Consider the following 13,369-nt stretch of genomic DNA (forward strand, 5'->3'; position numbering starts at 1 on the left):
ATTCAGAATTTTAATTGTTGAAGAGTATCACAGGTCACTGCAATTGCTCTGATTTTGTTGAGCACAATAGATTTGGGGATTTCTTTACTGACTAGAAAACCTCACTTCATTCATGCGGCTTGTTAGACTCTTTCAAACTATTTTTTAGCTTGTGCCCTCTAACCCCCTCTCCTCTTTAGGGAAAGTTACTTTTTAGTGCCTCACCCTTAATGGAAATGCTAATTTACCTTTTGCTGGGAATTAACAGCTCATTTGTGGTGGAAAGACAGCCCTGCATGCCAACTCATCCGCAGAGGCCATTGGTCTTGAAGACTGGAGTACAGTTCACTGTGAAGTTGAGGTAATAAGAGACGTAACCCCCAACACCTCCTGTCACAAAGTTTGCACCCTAGCTTCCTTTCGTAACTCTTTATGTGGTGCTGTTGAGGAAGTAATTTTGCAGTAGGCATTTTAATATGAATTCTTATTTAGAATATCTGTCTGTCTTTTCTACTCAGACTGGAAATATAACAGAGATATGTGTGTATACACGTACACACCCCTGATTTTTTCCCAGTTATAGATGTAATGAATGTTTACTGTAAATAGGAATTCAGAATTGCAGAGCTGCGTATAGTAGAGAGTAAAAGTTCCCAGCAGCCTCGTCCCCCTTCGGGCATAAGCTTATAACCTGAGCTTTGCACGCCCCCTGAAATGTGTGCAGTGTGTGTGAGTGTGGACTTACGACGGGTGCATTTTCCTGGCGTGTTCATAGTTTTCATCAGATTGTCAAAGTTGTGTGTGATCTAAATCTCTGTAGACCACCACGGTGAGCAGCCTGGTGTCAGTCTTCCCAGAATTTTGTCTATGTCCATTTAAATATATAAACACATTATCCTTATACATAGGTTTTTTCATGCGTAGACACACACAAATATATACGACACACAATATTTCAGTTTTAGAAACTAGGGTTCTGCTTTTTTTAGGCAGCCCACTTTTCCTCTTCATAATAAATCATAGAAATGTTTCCATGTGAGGACGTACAGCTTTGCTTTTCCTGTAGCACGGCTGCATTCATTTAGCTCTTCCTCCACTGAGGAGCAGTGGGACTCAGAAGATCTAGACTTGCTTTCAGAGTTGGCCCTTCTCCCGGGTGCTGCGGAGGTAGGTCCACAGGTGCTACCTCTTGGCTGCCAGTGTAACAGCACCGCACTCTAGCACCCTTGAGGTCCTAGAACTCACAGCTGGTAGAGGGAGAAATATAATCCCATCACCTGCTTCTCTAAAAGGAACCAACTAGTAAGGGGCTCCTTCTGCAGGTCTCTAGTGCATCAGAGCAGAGGCTCACCTGCATCTCAGCCCAGGGTTCCTTCCATCTTTCCACACTGCCCTGGAGTGATTATAGATGTGACCCTCACTTTCCTGATTATGGGTGATAGTTTTTATTTTCTCCCAACAGGATAAACATTAGATACAAGTTTTAGCAAAGGGTAATGTTTGCTATTTTTACCTGTCGAATTAGCCCAAAATAGAAATTTTGATAAAACCCAGCATTGGTGAGGCGATATAGGGAAGCAGGTACCCTCACTAATGTTTGGTGGGAATATAAAATCAGTGCTGGTCTCTGTCAGAATTTAATGTTACAGTTTTGTCCCAGCAGTTTTACAGCTAGGAATTTATCCTACAAATACACTTGAAAAAAAAATCCAAGTAGACACACAAGGATGTCAGTTCTATTGTTTGTAATAACCAAAGACTGGATGAGGTGGGGGTTATTGAGATGTTCATCAATAGGGAATTGGCGTAATAAATAAATTGTAATAGATAATTTTTAAAGTAATTGTGACTTTTATTTTTCTTTTCAGACTGTTGGTGAAATTGCAAGAGCTGAATTATAACTTGAAAGTCAAAGTCTTATTTGATAAGTAAGATATTTTTAATATTATCTAAGATACATGTACTACTGAAATGCTGGTTTTATTAACCAAATATGGACTGATGCACCAGCACCGTTTGTAAGTGATCCCAGCACATTTAAATCGATAGCTCCTGTTGTGGACGTTGGGAGCATCCCTTAGAGCTGGTGTCAATGCCCTTGTGCCTTTGTAGACTATAAATGATAAAAAGAATGAATGCGTTTTATGCGTGTAAGCTTGTGACGATCAAGTCTACAAATAGCTACCGCCCCTCCTCCTAGGCCAGCCCCGGAGGAAGGGCCCTTGATCAAACTCGGCGCCACCATGATTCTGCAGCCAGCATGGGCTTGTTTCTGGAGTGAAGCTGACAGCATTTTGGGGGGCCTGTGTGGAGCCTGTTGGCTTCGCACTTGTCTCTTCTCGGCAGTAAGAACCCAGGAGTGGGCAGGATCTCTCATGGGGTGTAAACGTAGCAGGCCCATCCTGTTTTGTCCTTAGTCCCTGGACCTGAATTATCAGTAACCGAGGCGTTTACGTTAAGGAACAAGATGGCTTAGCCCCTCCCATCCCCCCTTGAGATATTTAATGCTTTTGTTCATGTGTGCAACATTACTGGTTTACCAAGTTACAGAACCATTTATGACAATCCAAGTCATTTTCTTCTGGCTTTTTGACTCTTTCCATTCCTGTAACCATAGCCTTCTTTGTAGCATAGTCTGTACTTTTGCTTTCCTCCCATCATCTTTGGTTTCTCTGTGTATCAGTTAGCTTTTGCTGCGTAACAACCCCAAAACTTAGTGGCTTAAACTCAAAACCTTATTATTTCTCTTATTCTGTGGGCTGTGGGTGGTTCTTCTGGTCTGGGCTGGCTTGGTTGTTGCTGGGTAGTCTAGCATGGCCTCATATATGTCTGGCTCAGCTGGGATAACTGGGCCCTTTTCAAAGAGGCCAGCCTGGGCTTTCTCACACGGCAGTGGTGTTCTAAGTGGGTCATGGCAGCAGCATGCTGGGCCTACTAGGCTAGACTTGGAACTTGTACAGTACCACTGCCATCCATTGTGTTGGGAAAAGCAAGTCAAAGTCCCCTGAGATTCAAGGGACAGGGAAATACATTCTGTCTCTCGAAAGCAAGAGCTACAGAGGTTTCATGGCCACTGCAGTTTACCACACTCTGCTTAACTCAGTCTCTCTTTCAGTTTGTTCTTGCTCTTTTGTGTCTGTTCCAGATCTGAGTTTTCTTCTTAGCTTTGACAAGGTAGCTTTGTATCACATGATTCCTTTTATTGTGAATTCTTTTTTTTTTTTGCACAATAATGTGGATATATTTAATGCTACTGAACTACACACTTAAAATAGTTAACATCATAATTTTTCTGTTATATATTTTTTACCACAATTTAAAAAAATGGGATGCCACATTGGAGAAACTCAAGTTGAAGGACATTCCATAAAACACCTGAGCAGTGATCCTCAAAACTGTCAAAAACTTCAAAGATAAGCAACGTGTGAGAAACTGTTGCAGATCAGAGGAGGCTAGGGTTATATGATGACAGATGTCATGTGGGGTCCTGGCTGGAGTTCTGGGGCAGGAAAAGGATGCTGGGGGCACGTAATAAAGTCCAGATGAAGTGTCGAGTTAGCTAATTGTCATATACCAAGGCCGGCTTCTTGGTCGTGAGAGATGTTCCATGGTTATGAAGTGTAAATTCTCTTTTTGTTTTTTCCCAGATGGGAAAATCCATCACTCTCATAGCTGATGGTGATTGTCGTTCGCAAAAGCATTGAACTTCTAGCTGAGACAGGAAAGGGAGCTAACTCGTTTAACTGGAGTGCACTGACAATCTCTCATCTTCACCTGCGCCTAACAGATACATTATTTGTAGAGGACATGACAACACTATTGCTGAACTTACGCATGTCTCTCAAGATTTTAACCTCAGATTTAGAACTTAAACTTGACACGTTTCTCCAAATAATTGACTATTCAGGTACTTCTGTGAAAGCATTAAAAATAACAGAGAATAAAAATAAGGATCGAGCTGTCACTTTGGCAGATCCTCTGAGTTCTGTAACCACAGGGCAGTGCTCTCTGTTCGGTCCCCAGTACTTTGCTCGGTGCTTCCCACAGAGGGAGTAACTGCTCAATAAAAATAGTGATAACTGATAAACATCCTGTACGGTTGGTGCTGTTGGCACGAAGTACAGATGAGAAAGGCGAGGCCCAGACAGTTTATTTGCCCAAGGTCACTCAGCAAAACTTGGCAGTGCTTGTGTGGGTTCATTGTGTGGGTTCACTGAGTGAGTAGACGAAAGGGCTGGAAACCTACAGGTAGAGATTTATTCATTATTGATCTTTTACTTATATTTTTATTTTTCTGTTAAAACATTTCAAATTTTAAATACACATATATGATTCTCTCTATATATTTGTTTTTTGGTTTTTGTTTTGCAGAGATGTGAACGAGAGAAATACAGTAAAAGGGTATGTGGAGTACTTTGCACTATATCTTACTATCTGCTCTGTTTGTTTATGTGTTGGTTTAACAGTTCCAAGCCTTTTAACTATTTCTACCGTGTATTGCCTAGGTTTAGAAAGTTCAACATTTTGGGCACTCACACGAAGGTGATGAACATGGAGGAGTCCACCAACGGCAGTCTGGCAGCAGAATTCCGACACCTGGTAGGGAGACCCGTTTCCCCCTTTTCTGTTGCGTCTGGTTTGTTAGAACTTGCTTTGTGATCAAGCGGCACTTTGCGCCCTGTGTGACGGAGGGGCACCCCCGGGAGAAGACTCCTAGAGTTCATGGCTGGCGACTTCAGCAGCACTTAGGGAATCTTGGTTCCTCCTCCCGTTCACTCTGTTTTCTGCCAACCTTTCTCTCAGAGATACCTTCTTTGGGGGGTAGTGATCTCAGTAAAATACTCCATAAACCAGTGTGCACGTAAGTTATCTGCACATGGTGCCTCCAGGACCTCGGTGATCACTCACTCTAGACTTCTGGAATTTTCCCAAGGGTTATTATTGCCCACATCCTGACCGTTCCTTCTCCCCCCTCCAAGTGTGGCAGACCCCAGGAGCCTCTCCTCAGCCCCTTCTTCACCAGCTCCTTCCTGCAGTCTTGCCCGCAACCACTCTCTCAAGCTCTTTGTCTCTAGAGGAGTAGGCCCTGGGCGCCAGGCAGTGGAAATCAGCAGAGGGGTTTAAGTGGGTGGTGCCTTCTCTCCTCTCTCCCTGAAAATCCAGGGCTGCGGGTTCTGCAGATGCGTTGGTGCTGAGCCGTGCGCACTTCCTGGGGCAGAGCCTGCAGGGAGGTTCAAGGCACCCTTTTTTCATGGGCAACCATCTCGTGAGCCCGCAGACCCGTAGTTGGGAAGCTAGACCTTGTGTGAGCGCCTCAGGTCCAACCCAGGAGTCTGTGGGTGTCCAGAGCTGCTCTGGGGCCTCCAGGTTGGTTCCTTGAAACCTGCTTGATTGAAGTCCTTTTGAGGGCAGTCTTAGAGGCCTGAGTCACAGGCCTGGGAGACTCTGCCAAGGGAAGTGGCAGGCAGGCGCTGTGCCCTGAGCCTGGGGAGCATGAAACAGCCAGTGGATGGTGCAGGACAAGCCTGCGGGGGCAGGAGCGGGATGCCACCCCGTAGCCTCTGAGGCCTGTGACGTTGGCAGGGTGGCAGGGTGCTGGGGAAGGCACTCCCCGGCGTGAACCCACACAAGCATCACTTCGCCTCCTGTTCTGCATCCTGAAAATAATTCCACCTCCTTCCTTCTTTCTAAGTCCTCACTTTGGTTTGATTTGTAGATGAAAATAGCAACTTTGACAATTACTGTGCTGTTTACTAAGGTTTTGTTTTCGTTTTTTGTAGCAATTGAAAGAACAGAAGAATGCCGGTGCCAGAACCAACGAGGTGAGTCTTTCTCTGTTGTGACTGGTCTCTCACTAGCAGGTCTGTCCAGTGAGGTTGGCTTTGTGGCTGTGGTGGCCCTAGTGGCTTGGGCCACCTCACAGAGGGGTGAGCAGCAGGAAGACCCAGCAGGGAAGGGCAGCGGACGCACTTTGGGATGTGGTGTATCTGTGACAACGGTAAAACCCCTCTGTGCTTGTACTTGATGGTTGTCAAGTGATTTTGCACATGAATTTACTGCACTCTTACAGACAGCCCAGCAGAGTAGGTACGGTGGGCTACCACATAACATTTCACAGGTGAAGAAATTGGACCACAGGAAGTTTACCGGATTTAGCTAAGGGTGCACAGGGACTTACTGTCAGAGCTGGAACTAGAGGCCAGTTTCATGACTGCCCTGCCGAAAACCAGTGTGTGCTGAGAGGGTTTTCCTGCCGTTGCGTCCCCTGTCCAGTGCTGTCATCCTTCTGTCAGTTTCCTTTTCACAGCTGGATCCACGAGGAGCTCTGTTTGTGATGCGTTCAGATATGAACGATGGGCAGGGAACAGACTGCCCGGAGTTGCTTTGGTTTGGATCTGTTTTCGTGCTCTGTGCCTGCGTGGCACGCTGTCTTTCCCCACGACAGCCAGCAGAGGTCGTGTGGAACAGTGGGACAGGCACCCGCCTGGGCCTGCCCAGCTCTGGTTTGGATCTTTACTATCTTTGCGAGCTCCCAGGGATTTAGTTTCCTCTCCTGTGAGCAGGGATGGCAGCCACATCTCTCTGGTTCTAAGTTGTTGTGATGCTCGCACAAGATAATATGTATGAAGGTACTTTGAACACTATAACCTTTTTACCCAGACCAAGGCACTTTATGACCAGCCAGGCTTATGCAAATCCGCCCTCCTGGTAGGTAATCACACCGGGAACACGTGTACACTTTCCACCCCCGTCAGCCTGAGGTGTGCAGCCTACACCAGGTGGGGCCGTGGTGGGCAGAGGGCCAGGAAGCCTTAGGTGGTGAATAAACCCCATTAGAAGTTGCTATTTCCCTGTCAACATTTTTCCCCTTAATCTATATCCCTCGCTATAATATGAGAAATCCGATCTTTTTGAGAACACTGAGATACTTGGGATAATGAAATCTGGGGTAGATTTTCAGTAACTGGAATGTTCTGAATTGTAGCTGGTTAGGTTCAAGGCTTTCTGCAGCCTGTTGCAAAAAAATGCTTAACAGGCTTTTGCAAGTTGCAGGATCAATGAGTGAATCTCTGTGTTCCTTTTGTTTCCCTTTTCTCTTAAGGGTCCTCTCATCGTTACTGAAGAGCTTCACTCTCTTAGTTTTGAAACCCAGTTGTGCCAGCCTGGTTTGGTCATTGACCTTGAGGTAAGACTTAACATGTTTCAGATGTGAAAAACTTTATTTTTACTTTAAACTGTTACATGTATTTTTGTTTCTCAATTTTTATTTTAGACATTTACCTAATTGCTAAAAAAGATTTTTTCAGCCGATACTATCTTGATGTTACTTTAATCGTTCAGGCAGCTAGAGAACTGAATGAACTTTCAAGTACTATAAGCTAAATGTTCCAGTTGAGCTGTCCTATGTTAATTTTTATACGAAGTATTGAAACTTATTTCTTAACTGAAAAGATATATCAAAGATAAATTCAACTGCAAACCAAAGAATGTACCTTTCCATTCTTAATTTTCAAGTATAAAATATATGCAAATGTACACGGAATCCCTCACTTAGCTGTGAGGCTGCATAGTGGTCTGAAGGTGATATTTCTGTGATTCAGACGATTTCAAGGTCTTTGTCATCTTCTAGACGACCTCTCTGCCCGTCGTGGTGATCTCCAACGTCAGCCAGCTCCCAAGCGGTTGGGCCTCCATCCTGTGGTACAACATGCTGGTGGCAGAACCCAGGGTATGGAACACACCTCTACTTTCGTACCAGGGGTTAACCAGAGACCCCATGCTCTAGCTTCTGCGTAGCTGAAAGAGCCCCTAAGGGCCAGATGTTGAAGGAAAAGTGGCACAACTCAAATGGCATTGCTAAGGATCAGAGTAATTCTGGAAAAGCAAAGCATGTGTATGTATTAGAAATGAGACTTATGCTTTTCCTTCCTTGGGAATAAGCTCAGGCAACAGGATTTCATACAACTTCTATTGTAGAAGAGGTCCTTTGTTTTTCTGCTTTTTAAAAAAATGTATATATCTGCTAAATAAGCATGTTCCGTTCTAAGAGTTTGGATGCTCTAATATGGTTGATTAATTATAGTCGATTCTGTTTCTTGTACTTAAAAGTTCTTTCAAGTCACTGTGAATGCCAAGTTAGCGGATACTGAGGCGTGGCACCTAGCGGATACTGAGGCGTGGTGCCTAGCGGATACTGAGGTGTGGCGCCTAGTGGAAACATGGGGTTAGGTTCCCGTGAACCTCTGGCACAGCTTTTGCATCTGCTCATCAGTACCACCTTGTTTTCTTTAAAGATCCCTTATCTCATATACCTGTTGATCCATTAACATTGAACTCATGGCAAACAGCTTTATAACTCATGCCTGAACAAAGCGTATATATCACATCCCAAATGTATCTAGGGTTCTTAAGTGCGTTTTCTCCATAAGGCACTTAAGAACACTAGACAGCACTTCAGCCCTACACTTGGGGGGCATTTAAAAAATGAATGCACCAACAAAAAAGAATACAAAATCGCAGAAGCCATGGCAGTATAGACCTCAAAAAAGACACTTGGATATAGTATGAGAGCTGAAGCAGGAAGGCAGAGTGTAGCTTTGTTTGACCTCTACTGGAAACAGACATGTTTGGCAACTCAGAGTTTTCACGGCTCTGTGCCTGGATAGGTCTGCAAATGACTGCAAAAGTGCCACAGGTATTGATTTGGGAGTTAAATTTTAGTGAGTAGGTGAATTAACAAATGTGAATTTGCAAATAGTAAGGATTTCTCTTTTTTGCTGTGAAAGCATCAGTGTGTCACAGACTAGAACTGAACTTTGGCAGATCCATGTTTCAGTGCTGAGCTTGTGACTGGTGGCTTGTCAGTGGCCCTTAGCTTCTGGGTGTTTTCTCTCTAGAATCTGTCCTTCTTCCTGAATCCACCTTGTGCACGATGGTCTCAGCTTTCAGAGGTGCTGAGCTGGCAGTTTTCTTCTGTCACCAAAAGAGGTCTCAATGTGGACCAGCTGAACATGCTGGGAGAGAAACTTCTTGGTATGAGCATATTCACTTTTTTATGTAACTAACAATTGAAATTCATAAAAACATCTTGACTTGCTCCTTTCCCCTCTTTGCTTTTTATTTTGTTCAAGGTAGGAGAGTGTTAAAAAAAAAAATCTGTTGGCTTTTCCAGCTGCAGTTTATTATAGCTAAGTGGGAAAGATGCCTCGCCTTTAGAAGGAGATAGAGACCTGATAAAAGATGAAAATGAGTCATTTCCCCATTACGTCATATTAACATTTCTGAGCAGGGTTCCTAAGGGAAAGAGTTCTGAATTATGTAAAATATATTACTTGTGGCTAAAATAAATTCTTTGAGAAAGATGAAGCCTTATTAACCTTGGGGAGAAAAAAAGTAAGCCCCCAACGTGGTAAGAATAAGATCCTGGGGCCACCCACCACACAGCACACTCAAGGTCTCTTACATCAGGTGGCCTCGGTGGGAGGAAACACTGTCGACATCAGGAGGATGCCTGTGACCAGTGCTGCCTGATGGGTAGGGTTGAGGCCATGATAGAGAATTCCCTTTCAGTTGCTAATGTCATGGATTTATTAGTCTCCCACACTAAGCAAATCTAAGACCTACTCGTCTTAAGGTCAGATCTTCAATGAATGGGAATATGTGAACTATTTCTTTAAAAATCTATGGTCACAAAAAAGAAAAAAATCTACGGTCACCTTTTTTCCACGTTTGCTTTCTGTATAGCAGAACCGCATGTACCGCAAACACCAGTAGGCTTTTCCTAACCAGATGGCTCTCAGCAGTGCCTTCTCTTGGCTATGCAGCCGTCACAATGGGAGTCTTGCACAATTTAATAAAAAGTAAGAAGTCACCTACTCTGTTTCCTTATCTGGTGAGAGTTAAGACAGATATCTTTTCTGCCTGTAATGGCTTATTTGTGGTTCTCTGTGAAGAGAGATGTCAGGCTTACCAACCCTTATGGCCGAGCTTCTTCAGTTTGTGTAGCTAATAACCCCTAGGCTTCCTTCCCCTCTCATTTCTCTTCCTTGGCTTTTGACTTGCATCCACCTCCCTGAGCCTGCTAAGCAGGGAGAGGGAGGCACTGGGCAATGATATTGCACAAGGAGGGACCAAACCGAGGCTTCTCCAGAGAGCAAAAGTGATTAGCATTAGTGAATCTGAGAATATCAACCGTGTACATACAACCTTCCTTTGCTGAGTGTTGGCTCTTTGAGAGCAAATACAAGAGCCGTCAGTCCAGCCAAAGCTTCAGAATCGGTTTCCGTTTCCTGAAAAAGCTTATTCTTATTTGTTTAGGTCCCAGTGCTGGCCCCGATGGTCTTATTCCGTGGACGAGGTTCTGTAAGGTGCGTGCTGTCTGGGGTCTATACTCGGAGTGCCTTCCGCTCTCTGGTGGGGTTCTGGTGCCGGCTGCACTGTGCTTGCCTTGGCACATTCCTCTCGCCCACGGACCCCTAGGGCAAGTTGTTTACTTTCCTTCAGCGCTGAAGGTTAGCCTCCAAGTGTGTCTGACAGGAAGCACCTGCCTGTGTGATAACATTCTTTCATATCCGAAGTGAGTCTTCTGTTTGCTCACACTGGCCCCTGGCCTGGTGGCCTTTGAGCCCTGTCCATGAGTAACGTGTGCTCTGTGCCGGCGGGGATGGCCTGCTGGGCCAGGGGAGCGGCCCGAGCTCGCTCAAGCAGCGGGACCGGTCGAGGGGATGATCAGACGCCGCGAGGGTCACAGTGCTGACAGGCTCGCGCTACCGGAGTTTAGTGGTGCTGAGACAGCTCATGTTCCGCGATCACCCTGGAGTTCACTCCCTGGCTGCGTCACTAATGTTTGGAGAGGGAAGCAGAGCCCGGCTCAGGAAACGGAGAGCTTGGTGTCTGAAAGCTGATAAGAGGGGAGGGACGGCTCTGTAAGGGACCATGCCAGCTTTGGCAGCTGGGCCGTCTTTGCAGACTAAAACCCTGTGGTGTTAGGGGGAGGCGTGGTAAGTTGCTGTCTTGGATTTCCTCGTTTCTAATGTGTGCATCTGTATACTTGCAGGAAAATATAAATGATAAAAATTTTCCTTTCTGGCTTTGGATTGAAAGCATCCTTGAACTCATTAAAAAACATCTGCTCTCTCTCTGGAATGATGGGTAAGGGCCGTTAATAGATGTATTTTTCAAACACATGTTGAGCACACACTCCGTTACTGCAAGGCTGAGATAGGCCTGACCCAGACAGACTTCATGATTTGGCATGACTTGTGTGCATCTCACAGAAACAGATGTTTAGAGGCTGTCCCTTCAGGCATTCCTGACAGTGGACCCTCATAAGATTAAAATTATACTTTCCTAGTATATGTATATGCATTTTCAAAGCTAAGTTTCAAAACCCTGAGTGCCATTCATGCATTCCTTCATTCTACAAAAATTTCTTGAGCGCCTACTGTATTGCCTCCAAGTAAGGAAGAAAAACCTTTCTTTAACTCAGTAAACTGTTCCTATTTAATTTATTCCCAGGGTCAGTTGATATTTCAGCGAAGACTTTAACTTGGTCAGAAGTCTAGAATATGGAAATGGATTGTCTGAGCCTTTCTCTTCACTATAAAGGATGCATGAACTCAGACATTTTCATGGCCTTCAAAATCACCAAGTGAAAATGAAAGGCTCATTAATCCAGCAAGTATTTATCGATCATCTATAGCATCCAACTGGCACCATGTTAATGAGCTTTTCTGGGACTTCAGCATATGTATGTACGAGTGAAATGCTTCCTGAAGTGTCAGTGAAATAGATTTTAAAGCATCTAAAATAGTCGATATAGTTTTATCTTGTGTTCTTGTGTCAGGTGGTAGTCATCTTGATTTGCAAGTGAACATGAAAGTTACAATTGCGACTGAACCTCAGAGTACCTCTGTCGTTCCCTTTCCACGTGCAGGTGTATCGTGGGCTTTATCAGCAAGGAGCGGGAGCGGGCTCTGCTGAAGGACCAGCAGCCGGGGACGTTCCTGCTGCGGTTCAGTGAGAGCTGCCGGGAAGGAGCCATCACGTTCACGTGGGTGGAGCGGCCCCAGAACGGAGGCGGTAAGCCAAGGCGCCTGCACACACCAGTTCAACACACGGGTGCAAGCCCTTCTTCCTCGCTGCAGATAAACTCACACAAATAATGAGCGTTTGACATGCAGTTGCAGCTCCTGTTCTTACTCCCAGCTGAGCTTCCCCAGTAGGATTTAATACATCACCAAGAGAACTTGGGATTCGTTGCCTGGAATGTATAGTGCAAATGATGCTTTTTAAAAGACAAGGCCACATTCTTTCTTTTTTGTCCGGTTTCTTACCTGCAGATGAAAGATACAAGTCAGTATGACTGGCAGCCAGTTGTTGGGAGGAAACCCATTGTGCACAGGCGTAAACTTCCAGACCCACGGAGGGGAATCTCATGTGGATGCGCACGGATGAGGGCAGGCTCTGAGAGGGGGGTCCTGGGGTGGGCACAGCCCTCCACCCTGCCTTCAGACAGCAGGTGCACGTTTATCTGGGTTATAGCTTGGCTTTCTATTTGACCAAGTGCATCCATGGCAAGACAATTCTGAAAGCCTAAGTGTTATGAGACACTTGTCATTCTGGGGAATGAGAAACAGGTTTCAGTGACGATGAGAAAGTGATAAAGACAAGCTGATGACTTTTCACTGCTGCTTATAGTTTGTTCTGTTTGGAGGATTTTTGTTCCAGTGACTTACGCTTTCAGTTAGAATATGCAGAGAGATGGGATGCTTTTCTTGTTTTATTTTTTTTCTTGTAAAAAACAGGAGAGCTGGGATTAGAGCCCAGTGAGGACAGTAAATGGTAGAGCCTGCCCTTTTCTTCTTCTCCCCCGGTAGTTCTTTCCTGAACTTGCTGAGAGATGGAGTTAGCAAACCCAACAAAGGTGAAAACCACTGGCAACTGGAAAGTTTAAGCAGGGCAGCACCAGCTACAAAGCTCTGATCTGAAGTTCTGGAGCAGAGTCTCCAGAGCACCTGACAGCAGCCTCTGGAATGTGTGCCCCAAAAGTGAAATCCTGGAGCAGTTAGGAAGCAGGATTCCAATGAAGTCTGGGACTAAGACCAGGAGTGAATTAAACTGCTTTTTTACATTAAGGATTAGAGGGAAAAAATAGCAAATAGGGTCTTTTTTGGGTTTGTTTAAAAAGTTGTTTTCCATGTATTCTCATTGTTTATTTTCATTTTTCAATATGGAAAGGAAAACAAAGTGAGCTTTTCTTCTAGTTAACTTAATCTATGGCTTGAGCCAAGAAGGCCCAATTAGTAATTAGTTATTTTAAAGATAAATAAATTTCTTTTGGCTAGACTTACAAATCTAAGTAAATAATGACAAATGCAGTATTACTGAG

The 13,369-nt window shown here is 44.7% G+C and overlaps 1 protein-coding gene across 4 annotated transcripts in view; it reads left to right on the top strand.

The window, feature by feature from the left end:
- STAT1 (signal transducer and activator of transcription 1) overlaps positions 1–13,369 on the top strand; it is a 37,194-nt gene that overhangs the window by 16,241 nt on the left and 7,584 nt on the right. For all 4 annotated transcript variants that reach the window (XM_057744847.1, XM_057744845.1, XM_057744844.1 and 1 more), the window contains 11 exons: positions 248–340; positions 1,848–1,907; positions 4,351–4,380; positions 4,485–4,578; positions 5,760–5,801; positions 7,082–7,165; positions 7,610–7,708; positions 8,877–9,012; positions 10,297–10,346; positions 11,036–11,130; positions 11,915–12,060. In XM_057744847.1, coding sequence (XP_057600830.1) covers positions 248–340; positions 1,848–1,907; positions 4,351–4,380; positions 4,485–4,578; positions 5,760–5,801; positions 7,082–7,165; positions 7,610–7,708; positions 8,877–9,012; positions 10,297–10,346; positions 11,036–11,130; positions 11,915–12,060 — 929 coding nt within the window. The remainder of the gene's footprint in view (positions 1–247; positions 341–1,847; positions 1,908–4,350; positions 4,381–4,484; positions 4,579–5,759; positions 5,802–7,081; positions 7,166–7,609; positions 7,709–8,876; positions 9,013–10,296; positions 10,347–11,035; positions 11,131–11,914; positions 12,061–13,369) is intronic.

This window comes from Hippopotamus amphibius, chromosome 8 (genome assembly GCF_030028045.1).
Source record: "Hippopotamus amphibius kiboko isolate mHipAmp2 chromosome 8, mHipAmp2.hap2, whole genome shotgun sequence".
Taxonomy (NCBI): domain Eukaryota; kingdom Metazoa; phylum Chordata; class Mammalia; order Artiodactyla; family Hippopotamidae; genus Hippopotamus; species Hippopotamus amphibius.